The sequence below is a fragment of the Crocuta crocuta genome, unplaced genomic scaffold, assembly GCF_008692635.1.
Source record: "Crocuta crocuta isolate KB4526 unplaced genomic scaffold, BGI_CrCroc_1.0 scaffold53, whole genome shotgun sequence".
Classification (NCBI taxonomy): domain Eukaryota; kingdom Metazoa; phylum Chordata; class Mammalia; order Carnivora; family Hyaenidae; genus Crocuta; species Crocuta crocuta.
In genome coordinates, this window is record NW_027529432.1 from 486,630 (window position 1) to 503,273 (window position 16,644).

Below are 16,644 nucleotides of genomic sequence, written 5' to 3' on the forward strand. Positions count from 1 at the left end.
CAACCTTCTTAGCGTCGGACTGGGAGGACCTTTAGGGGTAAACAGGTTCGAGAAGGGGGAACGGGGGCGCACAGCGGTGGGAAGCGTGCTCGGGAGATTAGTCACCCTACGCCGCCCACCGGTGCAGTCCCAGAAAGGGTGATCCGGGCGGTTCCTCTTTAAGGGGCGGGCAGGGGCGGGGCTTCCCGGGGCTTCCGGGAGGCTGCGTCCTCCCCACCGCAGACGCGAACCAGAAGCTGCGCCTGGTCGCGTGTTCCCGGGAGATCGGGGCCGGAGTCCAGCCACCACTTGATCGCAGACTGCATCGTGTCGCCGGTTCCGCAGGGACCATGAGCCAGGACACTGAGGTGGACATGAAGGAGGTGGAGCTGAACGAAATGGAGCCGGAGAAGCAGCCGATGAACGCGGCGTCCGGGGCGGCCATGGCCGTAGTCGCGGCGAGCGGCGCCGAGAAGAACGGCCTGGTTAAGATCAAGGTGGCCGACGACGAGGCGGAGGCAGCGGCCGCGGCCAAGTTCACTGGCCTGTCTAAGGAGGAGCTGCTGAAGGTGGCGGGCAGTCCCGGCTGGGTGCGCACCCGCTGGGCGCTGCTGGTGCTCTTCTGGCTCGGCTGGCTGGGCATGCTGGCGGGCGCGGTGGTTATCATTGTGCGGGCGCCGCGCTGTCGCGAGCTGCCCGCGCAGAGCTGGTGGCATAAGGGCGCCCTCTACCGCATCGGTGACCTGCAGGCCTTCCAGGGCCACAAGGATGGCGACCTAGCGGGTAAGATTATGGGCGCGACCCTGGGTTATCGGGCCACCGGCTCCGATCCTGTCCCCAGATTGACGCAGACGGTTGTCCACCTCACCCTGTACTCGCCGGCACCCTGGACCCGGGGACATAGCTTCTCCTTTCTTTGAAGAACACTGCCCCTACGCCCTCTTCCACGAGGATGGCTGACTCAGCGTCCTCACGTACACTGCGGAAGCCGGCAGCTGATGGTTTCGGAAGTAATGCGCCGGGCACCTTGCGTCAGCTCCTCGGAGTCTCGTGATCGAGGCTCCCCCGCACTTAGTTCCTGAGGGAGGGGAGAATAGGGGCGATCAGGGACCTCTCAGAGGGGCTACCCTTTAAACCTGCCTCCCCATTTCAGGCCTGAAGGGGCACCTCGATTACCTGAGTACCCTGAAGGTGAAGGGCTTTGTGCTGGGTCCAATTCACAACAACGAGAAGGATGACCTCGCGGGGACCAACTTGGAACAGATCAACCCTGCCCTCGGCTCCAAGGAAGATTTTGAAAATCTCTTGCAAGCGGCCAAGAAAAAGAGTGGGTGTCCTGGGATTGTCGAGGAAGCCTCTGGAAAGGGGTTGGCCTGGCCACAGGAAAGACAGGATGGGGTTTTTGTTTGGTTTACTCCTGCCTGGCTCTCAGTTTTCCTAAGGCACGTACAAGTTCCCTGCGGTTTGTTAGGCTTCAGCCTGAAATGAATTTGCTGAGTGGTTCAGAGACTTTCAACTTGGCTGTGTGTGCATTCACTTATCTTCTGGGCTTCAGTGCCCTTGTTTGCAAAATATAGGCTTTTGCTGATCCAGTGGTTTTTAAACTTGTAAAGGAATGGATCCTTTTGAGAAAAATATCCAACTAGATAGAATCTTGTCTTATTTTAAGAGGGTTCACTTTGGGAGTGGGGAACCCAGGGCCCCAGAGCTTAGCCTTCTCGACTACACCGCCTTCCTTCTGCTCAATGAGGTTTTAAGCCCCTCCACTCACATCTTTGTTTCAACGGAGTAAGTTTTGCTGGGGTTCAGATCTAAGCTTTTTGTGCCAAATGATAACAGAAGGGGTTGTCCACCCACTTGTATTTGTCGATTTCTTCCATTCCCGTCACCCCAACGTCTTGCTCACAACTCTGTTTTTTCCTCCATCGTTCCAGGCCTCCGGGTCATTCTGGACCTCACTCCCAACTATGAGGGCCAGAACTCATGGTTCCTTGCCTCTCAGATTGACGCTGTGAGCACCAAGATGAAGGTCAGTGTGTTGGTGCTGGTGGCTGACGGGAGCTGGCTGCTGGGGCCGTGTCCGTCCTCCCAGCAGGCACTGCAAACCCAGCCGGGCTCCAGCTGAGGGGCCCCTTGCTCCTTGGAGCCAAGCTGGCACGCCCCTCCCACAGGCAGAGGGTAGTCCCACAGTGCACCCTGGTTTTGCTTGTTCCTTTTCTGGCCACTCATTTTCTTTGTTTCCTCAACTCTGATGGTTAATGGTGCCAGGAAAGGAATTTCTCAGATGTCGATCTGGGTTTGATTTTGCTTCCTTTGGGGAGAGGAAGCCGTTTCTCTGTGGGAATCCTGTCGTGTCTGGTTTCCCAGTTCTTGTTTGATGTATTTTTGGAGCGGAGCCCAGTCTGAAGCCATAAGCATTGTGGTCTTCTTATGCATCTGGGACCAAGCCAAGTATTTTGGATATTTGTTCTAGATTTTTCTGTAACCACCCAAGGTCCCTTTCATCTCTCGTCTGTCAGTGAAGAAGCTTGACGGGGTTCAGAGGGGCTTGATGTGCTTACGATTTGAGGTCTCAAGTAGTCTCATTTCTGTAACCTGCTCTCCCTGAGTGAAGGTAGAAGCTCAAAGGCTATACCCAGCAGGCTGCGAGTGGGATTTTGTCACCCAAGCTCCTAATGCCTGGGTTCTAGGACACTGGCCAGTTTAGCAGGGGTTGGTTAGGCTCCAGCCTAAAATGAGTAGAACAACAATGGAACAGACCCTGCCCCTTTGCTGGTGGCTGGGATTCTGAGGTAGAATTCTTTACTCCCATGGGGCGCCTGGGTGGCTTAGTCGGTTAAGCGTCCGACTTTCGCTTAGGTCATGATCTTGCGGTTCGTGGGCTCAAGCCCCGCGTCGGGCTCTGTGCTGACTGCCAGGTCAGAGCCTGGAGCCTGTTTCAGAGTCTGTGTCTCCCTCTCTCTCTGACCCTCCCCTGCTCACGCTGTCTCTCTCTCTCTCTCCTAGACATAAATAAAAATATTTAAAAAAAAAAGAATTCTTTACTCCCAGCATTTCCATAAGACCCTTGGGGTCATCTAGTTCAGCCCTGGCTAATCGCAGGAAGACCCTTTTAAAGTTATTGATGGTAGGAGTGCCTGGGTGGCTCAGTCGATTAAGGGTCCGCTCAGGTCATGATCTCACGGTTTGTGGGTTTGAGCCCCGCGTCGGGCTCTGTGCTTACAGCTCAGAACCTGGAGCCTGCTTCAGATTCCGTATCTCCCTCTCTGCTCCTCCCCAGCTCGTGCTGTCTCTCTCAAAAATAAATAAACATTAAAAAAAATTAAACAACAACAACAAAGTTATTGATGGCTGTGGGGGGTGGTCGCCTGGCTGGCTTAGTCAATGGAACATATGACTCTTGATCTCAGGATTGTGGGTTCAAGCCCCATGATGTGGGTAGAGCTTACTTAAAAAAAAAAATCTTAAAAGTTATTGATGAGGGGATGTTTTCAGATGGAATGGCTTGAGGACTGGTAGCCTTGAGTGAAAACGGAGACGAGAGGAGATATGGAAAGGGAAGAAGGAACCTCGGGGGTGGGGTTCTCTGCCTGGGCCTGTTTTGCAAAGCTGGCTTCTCTTCTCAAATCATCTAAACTGCCCTGGGGCTGTGCTTTGAACTTCACTCTTTCATCTTTGGCCTTGTTCAGACCTGCTGTCGTAGGCACACCTCCCCAGGCCTCACGACACTGGGAGAAGAGTAAGTACACTTGTCTTCTGATCTTGGCTAGCATTTTGGATCCTCTGCTGCTCTCTGACTGTGGTCTTATTATTTTTGAGAGAGAGAAAGAGAGAGACAGCACATGAGGGGGTGGAGGGGCAGAGAGAGGGGGAGACAGGATCGGAAGCAGGCTGTGCACTGACAGCAGCGAGCCTGATGCGGGGCTCGAACCCACGTATCGTGAAATCATGACTGGAGCCAAAGTCCAAAGCTCAATGGACTGAGCCACCCAGGCACTCCTATATGAAGTTATGTTTATGAACATAACTTTTTCTTTTGGGCCTTTTCTATAGGTATCAAAGGAGAAGCCGTGTGATTTGTGATGGGGAGGAATTCAGATGTGAAATGCTATAGCATTAAGAATCAGTGATGGTGAGGGGCACCTGGGTGGCTCAGTGAAGCATCTGACTCTAGGCTTCGGCTCAGGTCACGACCTCACCATTCATGAGTTTGAGCCCCACATCAGGCTCTGCCTTGACGGTGTGAAGCCTGCTTGGGATTCTCTCCCTCTCTGTCTCTGCCCCTTCCATGATTGTGCGTGTTCTCTCTCTCACTCTCTCTCTTAAAATAAGTAAATAAACTTAAAAAAATTAAAAAAAGGAAAAAAGAATCAGTGATGGTGTAGAATTGAATTGGAGGGAGCTGAAGGCTGATAGTTAAGTGAGGCCGGTCAAGGCAAGTAACTTTTCTGAGGTCATAGGTAGTGCGTGGTAGGCGAGGTTTAGCGTGGGCTGGATTTTTTAAGCCTTTGCATCAGAGTGTTGAAGGCTTTTCCTCTGTTCTTTTGCCTCCTTCCCTATAGGATGCTCTGAGTTTTTGGCTGCAGGCTGGTGTGGATGGGTTCCAGGTTCGGAATGTGGAGAATTTGACGGTGAGTTCCTTTCCCTGTGAGAGGCAGAGCCTGGCTGACAGCAGAGGAACGCTTCAGGGCTTGGTAGCGTTCCCTGGCCCTTGACTTTGTTTCTTTTCTTCTAGAACGCGCCTTTGTTGTTGGCTGAGTGGCATAACATTACCAAGAGCTTCAGCGAAGACAGGTAGGTGCCAGACCTCCCCCGCCAATTCCGCTTCATTGTGGGAACCCCTCAGTAGAGTGCCGGACCCCAGGAATGGGGCTTTCCTGTCCAAAGAACCTTCTTCACCTTCATTCTTTGATTGTTCTTAACCAACCTTGTTCCCTGCCTTGCTCTGTACAGGCTCTTGATCGCGGGAACCGAGTCCTCTGAACTTCAGCAGATCCTGAGCCTCCTTGGATCCACTGAGGACCTGTTATTGACTAGCTCGTACCTGTCAGGCTCCATTTCCACCGGGAAGCATGCAGAACTCCTGGTCTCCCAGTATTTGAATGCCACTGACAGTCGCTGGTGCAGCTGGAGTGTGAGTACCATAGTCAGGGGAGAAGGGGCAGGAGGAGGCCTTTTAGAGGAAGGGTGTGGGCAGATGGAGGCAGAGGCGGGCTTTGGGGCTCACAGTGCATCCACCCCTGCAGGTGTCTCAGGCGGGGCTCCTGACTTCCTTCGTGCCGGCCCATCTTCTCCGCCTCTACCAGTTGCTGCTCTTCACCTTGCCAGGGACCCCGGTTTTCAGCTATGGAGACGAGATTGGCTTGGAGGCAGCTACCCTGCCTGGCCAGGTATGGCTGGCCGCCTCCCTGGTGCAGTGCGGGAGGTTGTGTTCCCCCGTCATGATGGGTCTGTGGCTGGCCGCAGGTAGATGTGAGCCGTGGGTGGAACTGCGTTTGACTCCTGGTTGGCCACCTGGGCAGTAGCCGAGTGGCCCTGGCAACTTCTTTCATGGCCCTAGTCTTGATCACCTCTTCTGGGACCTTGCGTTTCTTGGAGGGAAGTTGGGATTCAGTGAGAGCATATTTGAAAATGCAATGCCTGGTACCTCGTAGGTGTTCCACATGGGAGCCACCAGTTCATTCATTCATTCTTTCATTCATGTGGGCAGTGGGCAGTGGGTAGGTACTCTGGTGGGCTCATGCCCTCCAGCAACTCCTAGTTTAGAGAGGGACCCAGATGAGTAAGAGAAACGCACGGTAGCCAGTGCTGAGATGGGCTAAGAGCATGAAGGTGCTCACTTAGCTCTAGCCGCAGTGTTAGAGGTTGACACCCAAGCTGGTGTTTACAGAACTGATCATGCAGGTTTTCCACGGTTTTATGGAGTAATTCCTATATGCCACGCACAGAGGACACAGCAATGCACAGAAGAGCTGGAGGTGGGGAAGTTAGATAATAAGCAAAGAGAATAAAGATTCCCAATGCTGGGGCCCCTGGGTGGCTCAGTCTAGATTAAGTGTCCGGCTTTGGCTCAGGTCCTGATCTCATGGTTTGTGAGTTCGAGCCCCACGTCGGGCTCTGTGATCACAGCTCGGAGCCGGCAGCCTGCTTTGGATTCTGTGTCTCTCGGTCTCTTTGCAGCTCCCCCACATGCACTCTGCTTCTCTCTCTCAAAAATAAGTAAACGTTAAAACAAAATTAACAATGCCCAGTGCTGCTAAGTGCTGTGCAAAAGAGAGCAGTGTCAGGGGCCTAGAGAAGAGGGGATGGGGGCAGTTTGCCATCGTGTGGCCACAGAAGTTCTAGCGAGACTGGAGGGCAGTGAGGAAGCCAGCCTGTGGCCGTCTGGGACAAAAGCCCTCCAGACTGACGTGACAGGGCGCGCAGGGAGCTGAGGTGGGGGCCGGCCTTGCTTGTCCAGTAGAAGTTAGGCCAGGGTTGGCGGAGGCCCTGCACGGATGGGGCTGGGAACGGAAGGCGAGGGGAGAGCAGGCCCAGGCCTTTCCCAAATCCTGTTTTCCCTGCTTTTCAGCCCGCAAAGGCTCCACTCATGCCCTGGGATGAATCCGGCTTCCCTGACACCTCAGGACCCGGAGGTACCAACATGACTGTAAAGGTAAGGGTTTTGGGGTGTGCCAGGCCCGCTTAGCCGAGGCGGGGTGTGTGTGGCTTGTAGGAGTCTGTGCCCAGGGGTGTCCTTCATCTTTTCTTGCTGTGACCGTCACTTAACAGGGCCAGAATGAAGACCCCAACTCCCTCCTGTCTCTGTTCCGGCGACTGAGTGACCAGCGAGGCAAGGAGCGCTCTCTGCTACACGGGGACTTCCACGTCCTCTCCTCGGGGCCTGACCTCTTCGCCTACGTCCGCCAGTGGGACCAGAACGAGCGCTTCCTGGTAGTGCTCAACTTTGGGGGTGTCGGCCAGCCAGCCAGGCTGCCGGCCACGGCCAGCCTGCCAGCCAGGGTCAGTCTGCTGCTCGGCACCCACCCAGGCCGCGAGGAGGGTGCCTCTCTCGAGCTGGAGCACCTAAAGCTGGAGCCCTACGAGGGGCTGTTGCTCCACTTCCCCTACGTGGCCTAACAGGACCCGTTTCCCCTCCCCTCCCCTCCCCAGGCCCTTAGAGTCCTGGTTTCTTTTTGTTTGTTTGTTTCTTTTTTACGGACACAGATTGCAGTTCAAAGGTGTTTTCTGGCTTCAAATAAAAGTCGCTCCTGCCTGGTGAGGTCTTGTCTTCCCTTACTCCTCTGTCCCAGCTGGAATTTGCGCCCCCCCCCCCCCATGCGTGCTCACACATACACAGTGATCAGGGCTAGAGAGTTCCATGCACTTGCTCCAGCCCAGAGAGGGAGGGGCCTTCTAGGCTCCTAACAACAAGGAGGTATGAGGGTCAAGACTAGGGTCTGGGCCAGGGGCCTCTCCTGGAGGTCTTCGGCCTTACTGAGTCTTTCCTTCTCCCCCTCAGCAATGGTCTCAAGCCAAGTGTGGTCAGGCTTCCTGGTTTTTGCAGACTTGGCCTCTCAGGGAGAAGGAGTGGGAGCCGGGTAGCCTGCTTCCGAAGAGCTACTTCTAAAGGGTACTAGAGGGCATTCATTCAACAAGAATCTGTTGGGCACTCAGCACATGCCAGGAATTGTTTTAGGTCCTGGGGCCACAGGAGAGGACAAAGTTCAAGATCTTTCTCTTCTGGTCTTATAAGGCTTCTAGTTTGGTGAGGGAATGGAGAGGAAATAAGGGGAATACAAGTTTGAGTGCCGTGGATATAGTGATAATGTTACCAGAGGACAAAGTGAGACAGGAAGAGAGGTAGGGGTTGGGGCGGAGGGAGCTTGAGGGGGGGAGGGGAGACCTCACCGAGGCGGTGCCATGGGATTGAAAGGCCTGAAGTAAAGGAGGGGGTTCATTTGCCAGATACCTGGGGAAGGGGGCTCTTCAGTGCCTTAGGGGGACCATGCTTTACTTGAGGGGGAGAGGATGGCGGGTGAGGCCCGGCTGGCAGGGGTTGGGCAGATCATGAAGGTCAGAGTACGGTGGTCACAAAGCAGGTGTAAAGAATTTGGGAAGCTGTGCAGTTTGAGGGCACAGTCCCCATGAGACTGCCCTCACTTCAGACACCAGCTGCAAGCTCAGGTCTCTGAACCCATCCTCAGCATCTAATAGTAGCATGACCAACACAACTCAGAAAAGCACTAACATCACAGTGCCTGTGTGATTTTAAGTTTATTTTGAGAGAGCGTGTGTGTGTGTGTGTGTGTGTGTGTGTGTGTGTGTGTGTGTGTGAGCAGCAGAGAGAGGCGGGAGAGACAGAATCCCAAGCAGGCTCCACTCTATCAGCACCGAGCCCAACGTGAGTCTCAGACTCATGAACTGTGAGATCATGACCTGAGCTGACATCAAGGGTCCGTGGACGATTAACTAACTGAGCCACCCAGGTGCCCCCAGATTACAGTGGGATTCCCCCCCCCATTTATTTATTTTTGAGCGATAGAGACAGAGCACGAATGGGGGAGGGGCAGAGAGAGAGGGAGACACAGAATCTGAAGCAGGCTCTAGGTTCTGAGCAAGCTGTCAGCGCAGAGCCCGATGCGGGGCTCGAACCCCCGAACCGTGAGCTGATGACCTGGGCCGAAGTTGGACGCTCAGCCGACTGAACCACCCAGGCGCCCCAAGATTACAGTGTTTTTAACAGAAGGATACACGTTCAACCAAAGGACAGGTTGCGTAGGGTGGAATGNATTGTCTCCTCCCAGTGGGGTCCTGGGCCTGAGACCTCCCCCTGGTTTGTAACACACAGTGTGGCCAAGCAGGAAAGCTCGCCCAGAGCCTTGGTGTCCAGAGTTCTTGAGTGTCACTCAGATAACTGCCCACGTGCCTGACCTTTACTCCACTTGCCCCAGAGGTCATGTGTCACAAAGCACTCCTTACAAATCACACTGTTAGACAGATGTCTGAATTCCCCAGACAGACACTCCCCCCGTCAGGACATTTCCAGGGAACCTAGAGATCACTACCCAGGAGGGCAAAGGCCGGACTTGGAAGGTAAGACTTAAGTCAGAGGGAGAGGGATGGGAGGGAGTGGGAGGGCTGTGAGCAGCATGGCGGGTTTTGGCCGACTCCCTGGCTGTCCCGCTTGCAGAGACACCAGTCAGGGTGGCTGTTAATGGCTGCAGCTCAGTAGACTTAGCGGATTCACAGCAGTGGTGGTGGTAAGAGGTGTTTGGGTCCAGATTGGCCTCATGGACCCTGGGGTGAAGTCTGCTCCCACCAACAGCTTTCTTATGGGAAAGAACACTGGTTCCTGCACCATGGGGCGTGGGTGGGGCCTGGGCCTCTAAGGGGGTCTTGGTAGAGGGGACAGGTCAAGAGACTAGATGGCCCAGTTAAGGCCCAGCTCTTGTTTGCTCACGTGATTTCTCTAGCCCCTCACCTGTGCCAAGGGCTGCGCGGCCACGTGCTCAGGTGCCCGGGCGCAGTTCCTGAGAAGACACGCCCTGCACATTCTGACTCTTGTCTGAGCTGGGCTCTCCTTGGCTCTTTCCCAGGGTGCCAGCTACAGCCCCCCCCCCTTCCCGTTTTACATCTGCTCTGCCTCCCCTCCGACCCAGTTGATATGGCCATCCCTACAGTCCCTACAGACAGAGTCTCATCCTCATTTCATGCTTTGTTTTTTCGTTTTTCTTTAAAATTTTTTTAACGTTTATTTACTTTTAAGAGAGAGAGACAGAGCATGAGTTGGGGAGGGGCAGAGAGAGGGAGGGAGACACAGAATCGGAAGCAGGCTCCAGGCTCTGAGCTGTCAGCACAGAGCTCGAGTGGGGCTCAAACTCACTGACCGTGAGATCATGACCTGAGCTGAAGTCAGATGCTTAGCTTAACTGAGCCACCCGGGCACCCCTCATGCTTTGTAACTAAATTACTGTAGAGTTTTCACATTTTTCAAACTAAAAATTTTTATTTTATTTTATAAAAAAATTTTTTTAAACCTTTATTTTTGAGAGAGAAAGAGAGAGAGAGAGAGACAGAACGTGAGCAGAGGAGGGGCAGAGAGAGGGGGAGACAGAATCCATCCTAAGCAGGTGCAAGGCTCTGAGCTGTCAGCACAGAGCCTGATGTGGGGCTCAAGCTCACCACCAGTGAGATCATGACNATTTATTTAAAAAATTTAAATGTATATTTATTTTTGAGAGAGAGTGAGAGACAGAGTGCAAGCACGGAAGAGACAGAGACAGAGGCAGACACAGAATCTGAAGCAGCTCCAGGCTCTGAGCTGTCAGCACAGAACCTGACACAGGGGTTGAACTCACGAACTGCAAGATCATGACCTGAGCTGAAGTTGGACGCTTAACCAACTGAGCCACCCAGGCGCCCCCCCCATCTTTCCTTTTTTTTTAAATGGTGCCTTTTATTTTTTTCAACATTATTTTGAGAGAGAGAGAGTGAGTGGGGGAAGGGCAAAGAGGAAGAGAGAGAGAGAATCCCAAGCAAGGTTTGCACTCTCAGCGCAGAGCCCAATGTGGGGCTCGAAGCCATGAACATGAGATTATGACCTGAGATAAGACATTTTACTGGCTGAGCCACCCAGGTGCCCCAACTTTCACTTTTTAAAAAGCCCTTTCCTAGTTCATACAGGGGTGCTTGTAAGCTTGGGGGGGCCTAGTTATAGACGAGTCAGGATGATTATAAGGTTTTTGTCCAGAGCAGCTGGAAGTCTGGATTTGCCTTTACTAAGGTGGACAAGACTGCAGGTTTAATTGTATACATATCATAAACTTTACCATGTTAACTGGTTTTGGGTGGAGTTCAGTGGCATTAAGTATATTTGCACTGTGGGGCACCCGGGGGGCTCAGTTGGTCAAGCGTCCCACTCTTGATTTCGGCTCAGGTCATGATCTCACGGTTTGTGAGTTCAAGCCCTACGTGGGGCTCCTTGCTGACAGCACAGAGCCTGCTTGGGATTCTCTCCCTCTTTCTGCCCCTCCCCCCACTCATAATCTTTCAAAAAGAAAAAAAATAAATTAAAAAAAAGTATATTCTCATTGGTGTCCAACCATCCCCACCATCCCCACTCAGAATGTTTTCATCTTCCCAAACTGAGGCTATACCTATCAAATACTAGCTCCCTCCCTCCATAGCGCCATTTATTTATTTATTTATTTATTTATAAGAGGGTGCAAACAGGGGAGGGGCAGAGAGAGGGGGACAGAGGATCTGAAGTGGGTTCTGCACTGACAACGGAGAGCCTGATGCGAGGCTTGAACTCACAAACTGTGAAATCATGACCTGAGCTGAAGTCCGACACTCAGCCGACTGAGCCACCCAGGTGCCCCTCTCCATATCTGACTTTATTTATTTATTTTTAAAATTTTTTTTTTAATGTTTTATTTCTAGGAGAGAGAGAGAGAGAGACAGCGTGACCAGGGGAGGGTCAGAGAGAGAGGGAGTCACAGACTGAAACAGGCTCCAGGCTCTGAGCTGGCAGTCAGCACAGAGCCTGACGTGGGGCTCGAACCCACGAACCGCGAGATCAGGACCTAATCGAAAGTCGGACGCTTAACCGACTAAGCCACCCAGGCGCCCCCCATATCTGATTTTAAAATAGCAAATAAATAAACCAAAAATTAAATGCAGCCACTAAAACTCCCAAGATACTGGGTGAGGTCCTTCCTGGTAAGGCTCAAACCCGTGTGCTGGTGGAGAGCAGATAAGGTCAATGTGTGGATCCTCGGAATCTGCAAGCTGTACTGTTAAGGGCCTCAGCTTCCACTTCCCACGTTAAAGAAGGAAGGAAACAGAGGCAGATGCGGTTGCAGAAGCTGTCTCCTTAGCCCCTCAACAGCCTCTCACCCCATTATCATAACTGAGGCAAGCGGCCAGAATGCCTTTCCCAAGGGCAGTCTGAGCTGCCAGCAGGGCTCCCCCGAGGTAGAGGGAGCCAGAGTTAGAGGAGCCTATGCTGTTTCCTTCCATTTATTTATTTATTTATTTATTTATTTATTTAATGTTTTATTTATTTCTGAGAGAGAGAGACAGCTCAAACAGGGGAGGGTCAGAGAGAGAGGGAGACACAGAATCTGAAACAGGCTCCAGGCTCTGAGCTGTCAGCACAGAGTCTGACACGGGGCTTGAACCCACGAACCATTAGATCATGACCTGAGCTGAAGTCGGATGCTTAACCGACTGAGCCACCCAGGCGCCCCTTTATTTATTTATTTATTTATTTTTAAACATTTTTTAATACTTGTGTATACTTGAGGTGAGGAAGAGACAGAGCATGAGCGGGGGAGGAGCAGAGAGAGAGGCAGACACAGAATCCGAAGCAGGCTCCAGGCTCTGAGCTGTCAGCACAGAGCCCGACCCAGGGTTCAAACTCATGAGCCGTGAGATCATGACCTGAGCTGAAGTCGGACGCTTAACCGACTGAGCCACCCGGGAGCCCCTGCTTCCTTCATTTCATACAAGTATTGATTCCTGCTCTGCTCCTTGTACTTCCTGGAGTCAAGGTGAACAGGTCCCTTGCCTCACGTGGCTCCCAGCCTCCACAAAGGACCAAATGTTTGGGATTTTAAGCACCGGGGGCTAGTTCTTAAAGGTTAAGAACACTTTTAAGTGAGATCGTTGATTTAACAAGATTTCCCTTTTTGTTTTCTTTGAAGTCACCATAATGTACACTTGAGGATGGCGTGGATCTGGTCGACAGAGGAGGCCAAGGGCTCTGAAGCAAAGGCCCCTCTCAGTCCACAGTGAACTAGGCTCCATGGAGGACAGAGAGTTTAACCCAGGGGAGATCGGGAAAAGCTTCTTGAAGTCTCCATTTGAGCTGAGACAGAGGCACCAGTAAGCATTTGTGTGACACACTTGAGGGACAGGGTCACCGGGCAGAGGGGACATTATGTATAGCCACTCAGTTAAGAGAGGGCAGTGCATGTGAGGACCAGACAACATGGTACTCATTTGGAAATGGTGAGAGCCAGTCAGAGGCTGAAGCTCAAAGTTGTCTATACTCTGCCCCGTATGAGGATGAGTGGTCCCCACCCTCATCCAGAATCCTCTGGGAAAATCTCTCACATTCAACAACCACTGAATCAGAATCTCGAAGGGGTGAGCTAGGAGTTGGTTTTTATTTTTATTAAAAAAATTTTTTTTAACATTTATTTTTTGAGAGACAAAGAGAGGCAGAGTGTGAGTGGAGGAGGGGAGAGAGAGAAGGAGTCACAGATTCCAAAACAGGCTCCAGGCTCTGAGCTGTCGGCACAGATGGAAGTTTCCAGCAGGGGGCGGTCTGCAGCTCAGAAAAGGGAGGTGGGGTTGCATCTTATGAGCGTGAAGGATGCCCTGGTGAGCTTGTGGGCTGAGAAGGGCAGAAGGGAGAGCTTGGATACCCGAGGACTGGCGCCATTTGCAGCACAGACATGGAGGAGGGACCCGGAGAAGGGAGCAGAGCGCTGGGGGTGCAGACAGGGAGGCATGAAGAGGAGACCAGGTTTGCGTCCGCCAGAGCAGACCTGTCCCAACTGGCCTTCAGTTTGGTGGCATCTCTGGCCGCCTTCTGGCAGTCTTCTCCGGAGCACTTCAGGGGATGACGGAGAAGCGAAGTTTTCTAATTGTAAGGGTAGGAAGGGATTCCTACAGTTTTCTCGACAGTTATCGGTCGGAGTTCCTGGTTTTCTTAGGCAACAAAAGAATTTATTGAAAGGCCATCAGGAACTGCCAGGAGGGGCAGGACGAGGCTTGGAAAGTGGGCAGGAAGCAAGTGCCAAGCAGCAGGAAGTACAATTGCCTTTTAACTGGAACAGCCTGGGAGGCTGCCCCCAGAGGGCACGCTGCCAATACGCGTGTGGTTGGACACGAATCCCTGGGCTGTGGGTGATGCTGAACTCCAGAGTGGAGGTGCCGTGCCTGCACTGAGGACACTCTTTCCCAGTTCACAACAGGGGGGCTGATCAGCCTGGGGGGGGGGCCTAGGTAGAGAAGAATCGAGGATGATCGATTATAAGGTTTTGGCTGGAGCTGTTGGGAGGCTGGATTTGCCTTTACTGAGGTGGAGAAGACTGCCGGAGGAACGGGTTTATTTATTTAATTAATTAATTAATTTAAAACAATTTTTTAAATGGTTTATTTATTTCTGAGAGAGAGAGAGACAGCATGAGCAAGGGAGGGTCCGAGAGGGAGAGAGACACAGAATCCAAAGCAGCCTCCCGGCTCTGAGCTAGCTGTCAGCACAGAGCCTGATGCGGGGCTCGAACCCACGAACTGTGAGATCATGACCTGAGCCCAAGTCGGACGCTCAACCGACTGAGCCACGCAGGCACCCCGGAATGGGTTTAATAGGGGGAAATGAGGGGCACCTGGGTGGCTCAGCCGGTTGAGCGTCTGACTTGGGCTCAGGTCATGATCTCACGGTTCGTGGGTTCGAGTCCTGCATAGGACTTACTGCTGTAAGCACAGAACCTGCTTCAGATCCTCTGTCCCCCTCTCTTTGCCTCTTCCCTGCTTGTGCTCTCTCTCTCTCAAAAATAAATAAATATGATTTTTTTTTTTTTTTAAAGAAGAGAGAAATCAGCAGCTCAGTTTGGGCCTCGCCTCCTCTGAGAGCTGACAGACACCTGGATGGAAAGGTCAAGATGTTGGCAGGACATACTGGTCCGGCATTGGCGCCACCACCTGGGCTGGGGACTTGAACCTGGGAGTCGTGTGTCCGGTTGGCTTTTAGAGCCACAGAATGACCGGAGGGGGCTGGTGGGGTAAGCGTAGAGAGGGAAGAGAAGTGGAGCCAGCCCTTCACAGGTCAGAGGGCCAGTGAGGTAGGTGGGAGCGTGCGCCATGGAGACCAAGGTGACAGGCAAATGCTGCTCTTGGGGGAGGGGGGTATTGGGGGAACGGAGGCTCGGCTGCTGGGTTTATCGGCATGGAGGTCTTTGGTGACCTTGACCTTGACAAGGCAGTTTTGGTTGCGGCTGGGGCAAGAGTCAACTGGCGGGCGCTTAGGGGGGCAGAGGAGACAGGCCGGAGTCAGTGCCTAGAAAAAGCAGAGCTGCTCAGGAAGGGAGAGAAACGAGGCAGAAGCTGGAAGAAGAGACCTGAAGTCTTTGGTGCCTTTCAGATGGGAGGGAACTTTTGCTTAAGTGGAGGGGGAAGTGCCAGAGAGAGGAGAGAGACAGCACCTTGCCGGGTGGGTGTCTCTGCGGGAGGGAGAGGGGACGGGGTCTAGGGTAAGGACGGGGGAACCGGCTGGGGGTGCAGCAGCAGCAGCATACGGGAGACACAGGGAGACACAGTGAGACACAGGACAGGACGAGTATAGAACTGCTGGGTAGGTGTGGCCGGAGCTTGTGGAATTCCGCCCACAGATGGCTTATTTTCTCAGTAAAACAGGAAATGAGGTCATCTGCTGAGAGTGAGAACTGGGGGCCTGGGGGTGGGGGTAGAGGTTTGAGGAGAGGGGAGAAAGCATGAATAAACCTCCAGGATCCTCCCATTCAGGATCTGGGGAAGAATGGTAAGCGCAGCACCTGCGTGTTAGGCATGCATGGTCTCAGGCCTCACCCCAGACCTTTGGAATCATAATCTGAACCTGCATTCATTCATTCATTCACTCACTCATTTATTTATTTATTAATGTTTACTTATTTATTAAAATTTTTTTTAATGTTTTATTTATTTCTGAGAGAGAGAGAGGGACAGCGAGAGCAGGGGAGGGTCAGAGAGAGAGGGAGACACAGAATCTGAAGCAGGCTCCAGGCTCTGAGCTGTCAGCACAGAGCCCGACGCGGGACTCAAACCTGCGAACGATGAGATCATGACCTGAGCTGGAAGTCTGATGCTTCACCCACTGAGCCACCCAGGTGCCCCTGAACCTGCATTAAAACAACAACAACAACAACAACAAACAAACAAACACAGCTATTTATTTTGATGGGTCGCCTGCATGGTTCAGTCAGTTAAGTGTCCAACTCTTGATTTCACCTCAGGTCATGGTCTCATGGTTCGTGAGTTCGAGCCCCATGTCAGGCTCGGCGCTGGGAGTGTGGAACCTGCTTGGGATTCCCTCTCTCTCTCTCTCTCTCTCAAAATGAATAAATTTTCTATTTTCAAAATATTTATTTACTTATTTATTTTGGGGGGATGCGGAGAGAGAGGGAGACACAGAATCCCAAGCAGGCTCCATGCTCTCAGCGCAGAGCCTGATGCAGGGCTTGAACTCACAAATCTGTGAGATCGTGACCTGAGCTGAAAGCAGCCGACAGACACCAAGGTGCCCCTGAATTTGCATTTTAAATTCCAAGTGACTCATGCACACTTAAGTTAGACAAGGCCTGATGTAGGCAAATGGTAAAGCCACTGTTTGAAGGAAACGTAGACGGATGGCTGGGCATTGTGAACAACCCGCTTCAGACCTGCCTTTGTTTCTTTTGGTGCTAACTAATGGAATTCCAGCACTCGGTCTTAAAAATTCCAGATCCCTCTAACTGGTGGTGACAACCCCCCCCCCACAAAAAAACATTAAAAAATCCCCTAAAACCCCCAACGCCCCCAAAACAACAAAAAATCCCCACTTCTATATAAGGAGAAAATGTTCCTTTTTTTCCTGAGGCCATGGAAATGAAAGCAGATTCTTCCCTGAATCATAAA

At 52.4% G+C, this 16,644-nt stretch overlaps 1 protein-coding gene across 1 annotated transcript; it reads left to right on the forward strand.

Annotated features, from left to right (window-relative positions):
• The first annotated feature begins 206 nt into the window (after positions 1–206).
• On the forward strand, positions 207–7,240 carry SLC3A2 (solute carrier family 3 member 2). Its single transcript, XM_077759682.1, has 9 exons — positions 207–762; positions 1,133–1,306; positions 1,914–2,008; positions 4,542–4,610; positions 4,715–4,773; positions 4,933–5,113; positions 5,226–5,369; positions 6,551–6,634; positions 6,751–7,240. The coding sequence occupies exons 1-9, from the start codon at positions 330–332 to the stop codon at positions 7,096–7,098; spliced, it is 1,587 nt and encodes a 528-aa protein (XP_077615808.1). The 5' UTR covers positions 207–329; the 3' UTR covers positions 7,099–7,240.
• Positions 7,241–16,644: the final 9,404 nt, after the last annotated feature.

What these genes read in the sequence shown, in the direction of transcription:
- SLC3A2 (XM_077759682.1), top strand. Translation starts at nt 330, where the DNA reads ATGAGCCAGGACACTGAGGTGGACATGAAGGAGGTGGAGCTGAACGAA. An exon ending in CAAGGATGGCGACCTAGCGG is followed by an intron (nt 763 to 1,132) that starts GTAAGATTATGG and finishes TCCCCATTTCAG; the next exon opens with GCCTGAAGGGGCACCTCGAT. An exon ending in GTCGCTGGTGCAGCTGGAGT is followed by an intron (nt 5,114 to 5,225) that starts GTGAGTACCATA and finishes CCACCCCTGCAG; the next exon opens with GTGTCTCAGGCGGGGCTCCT.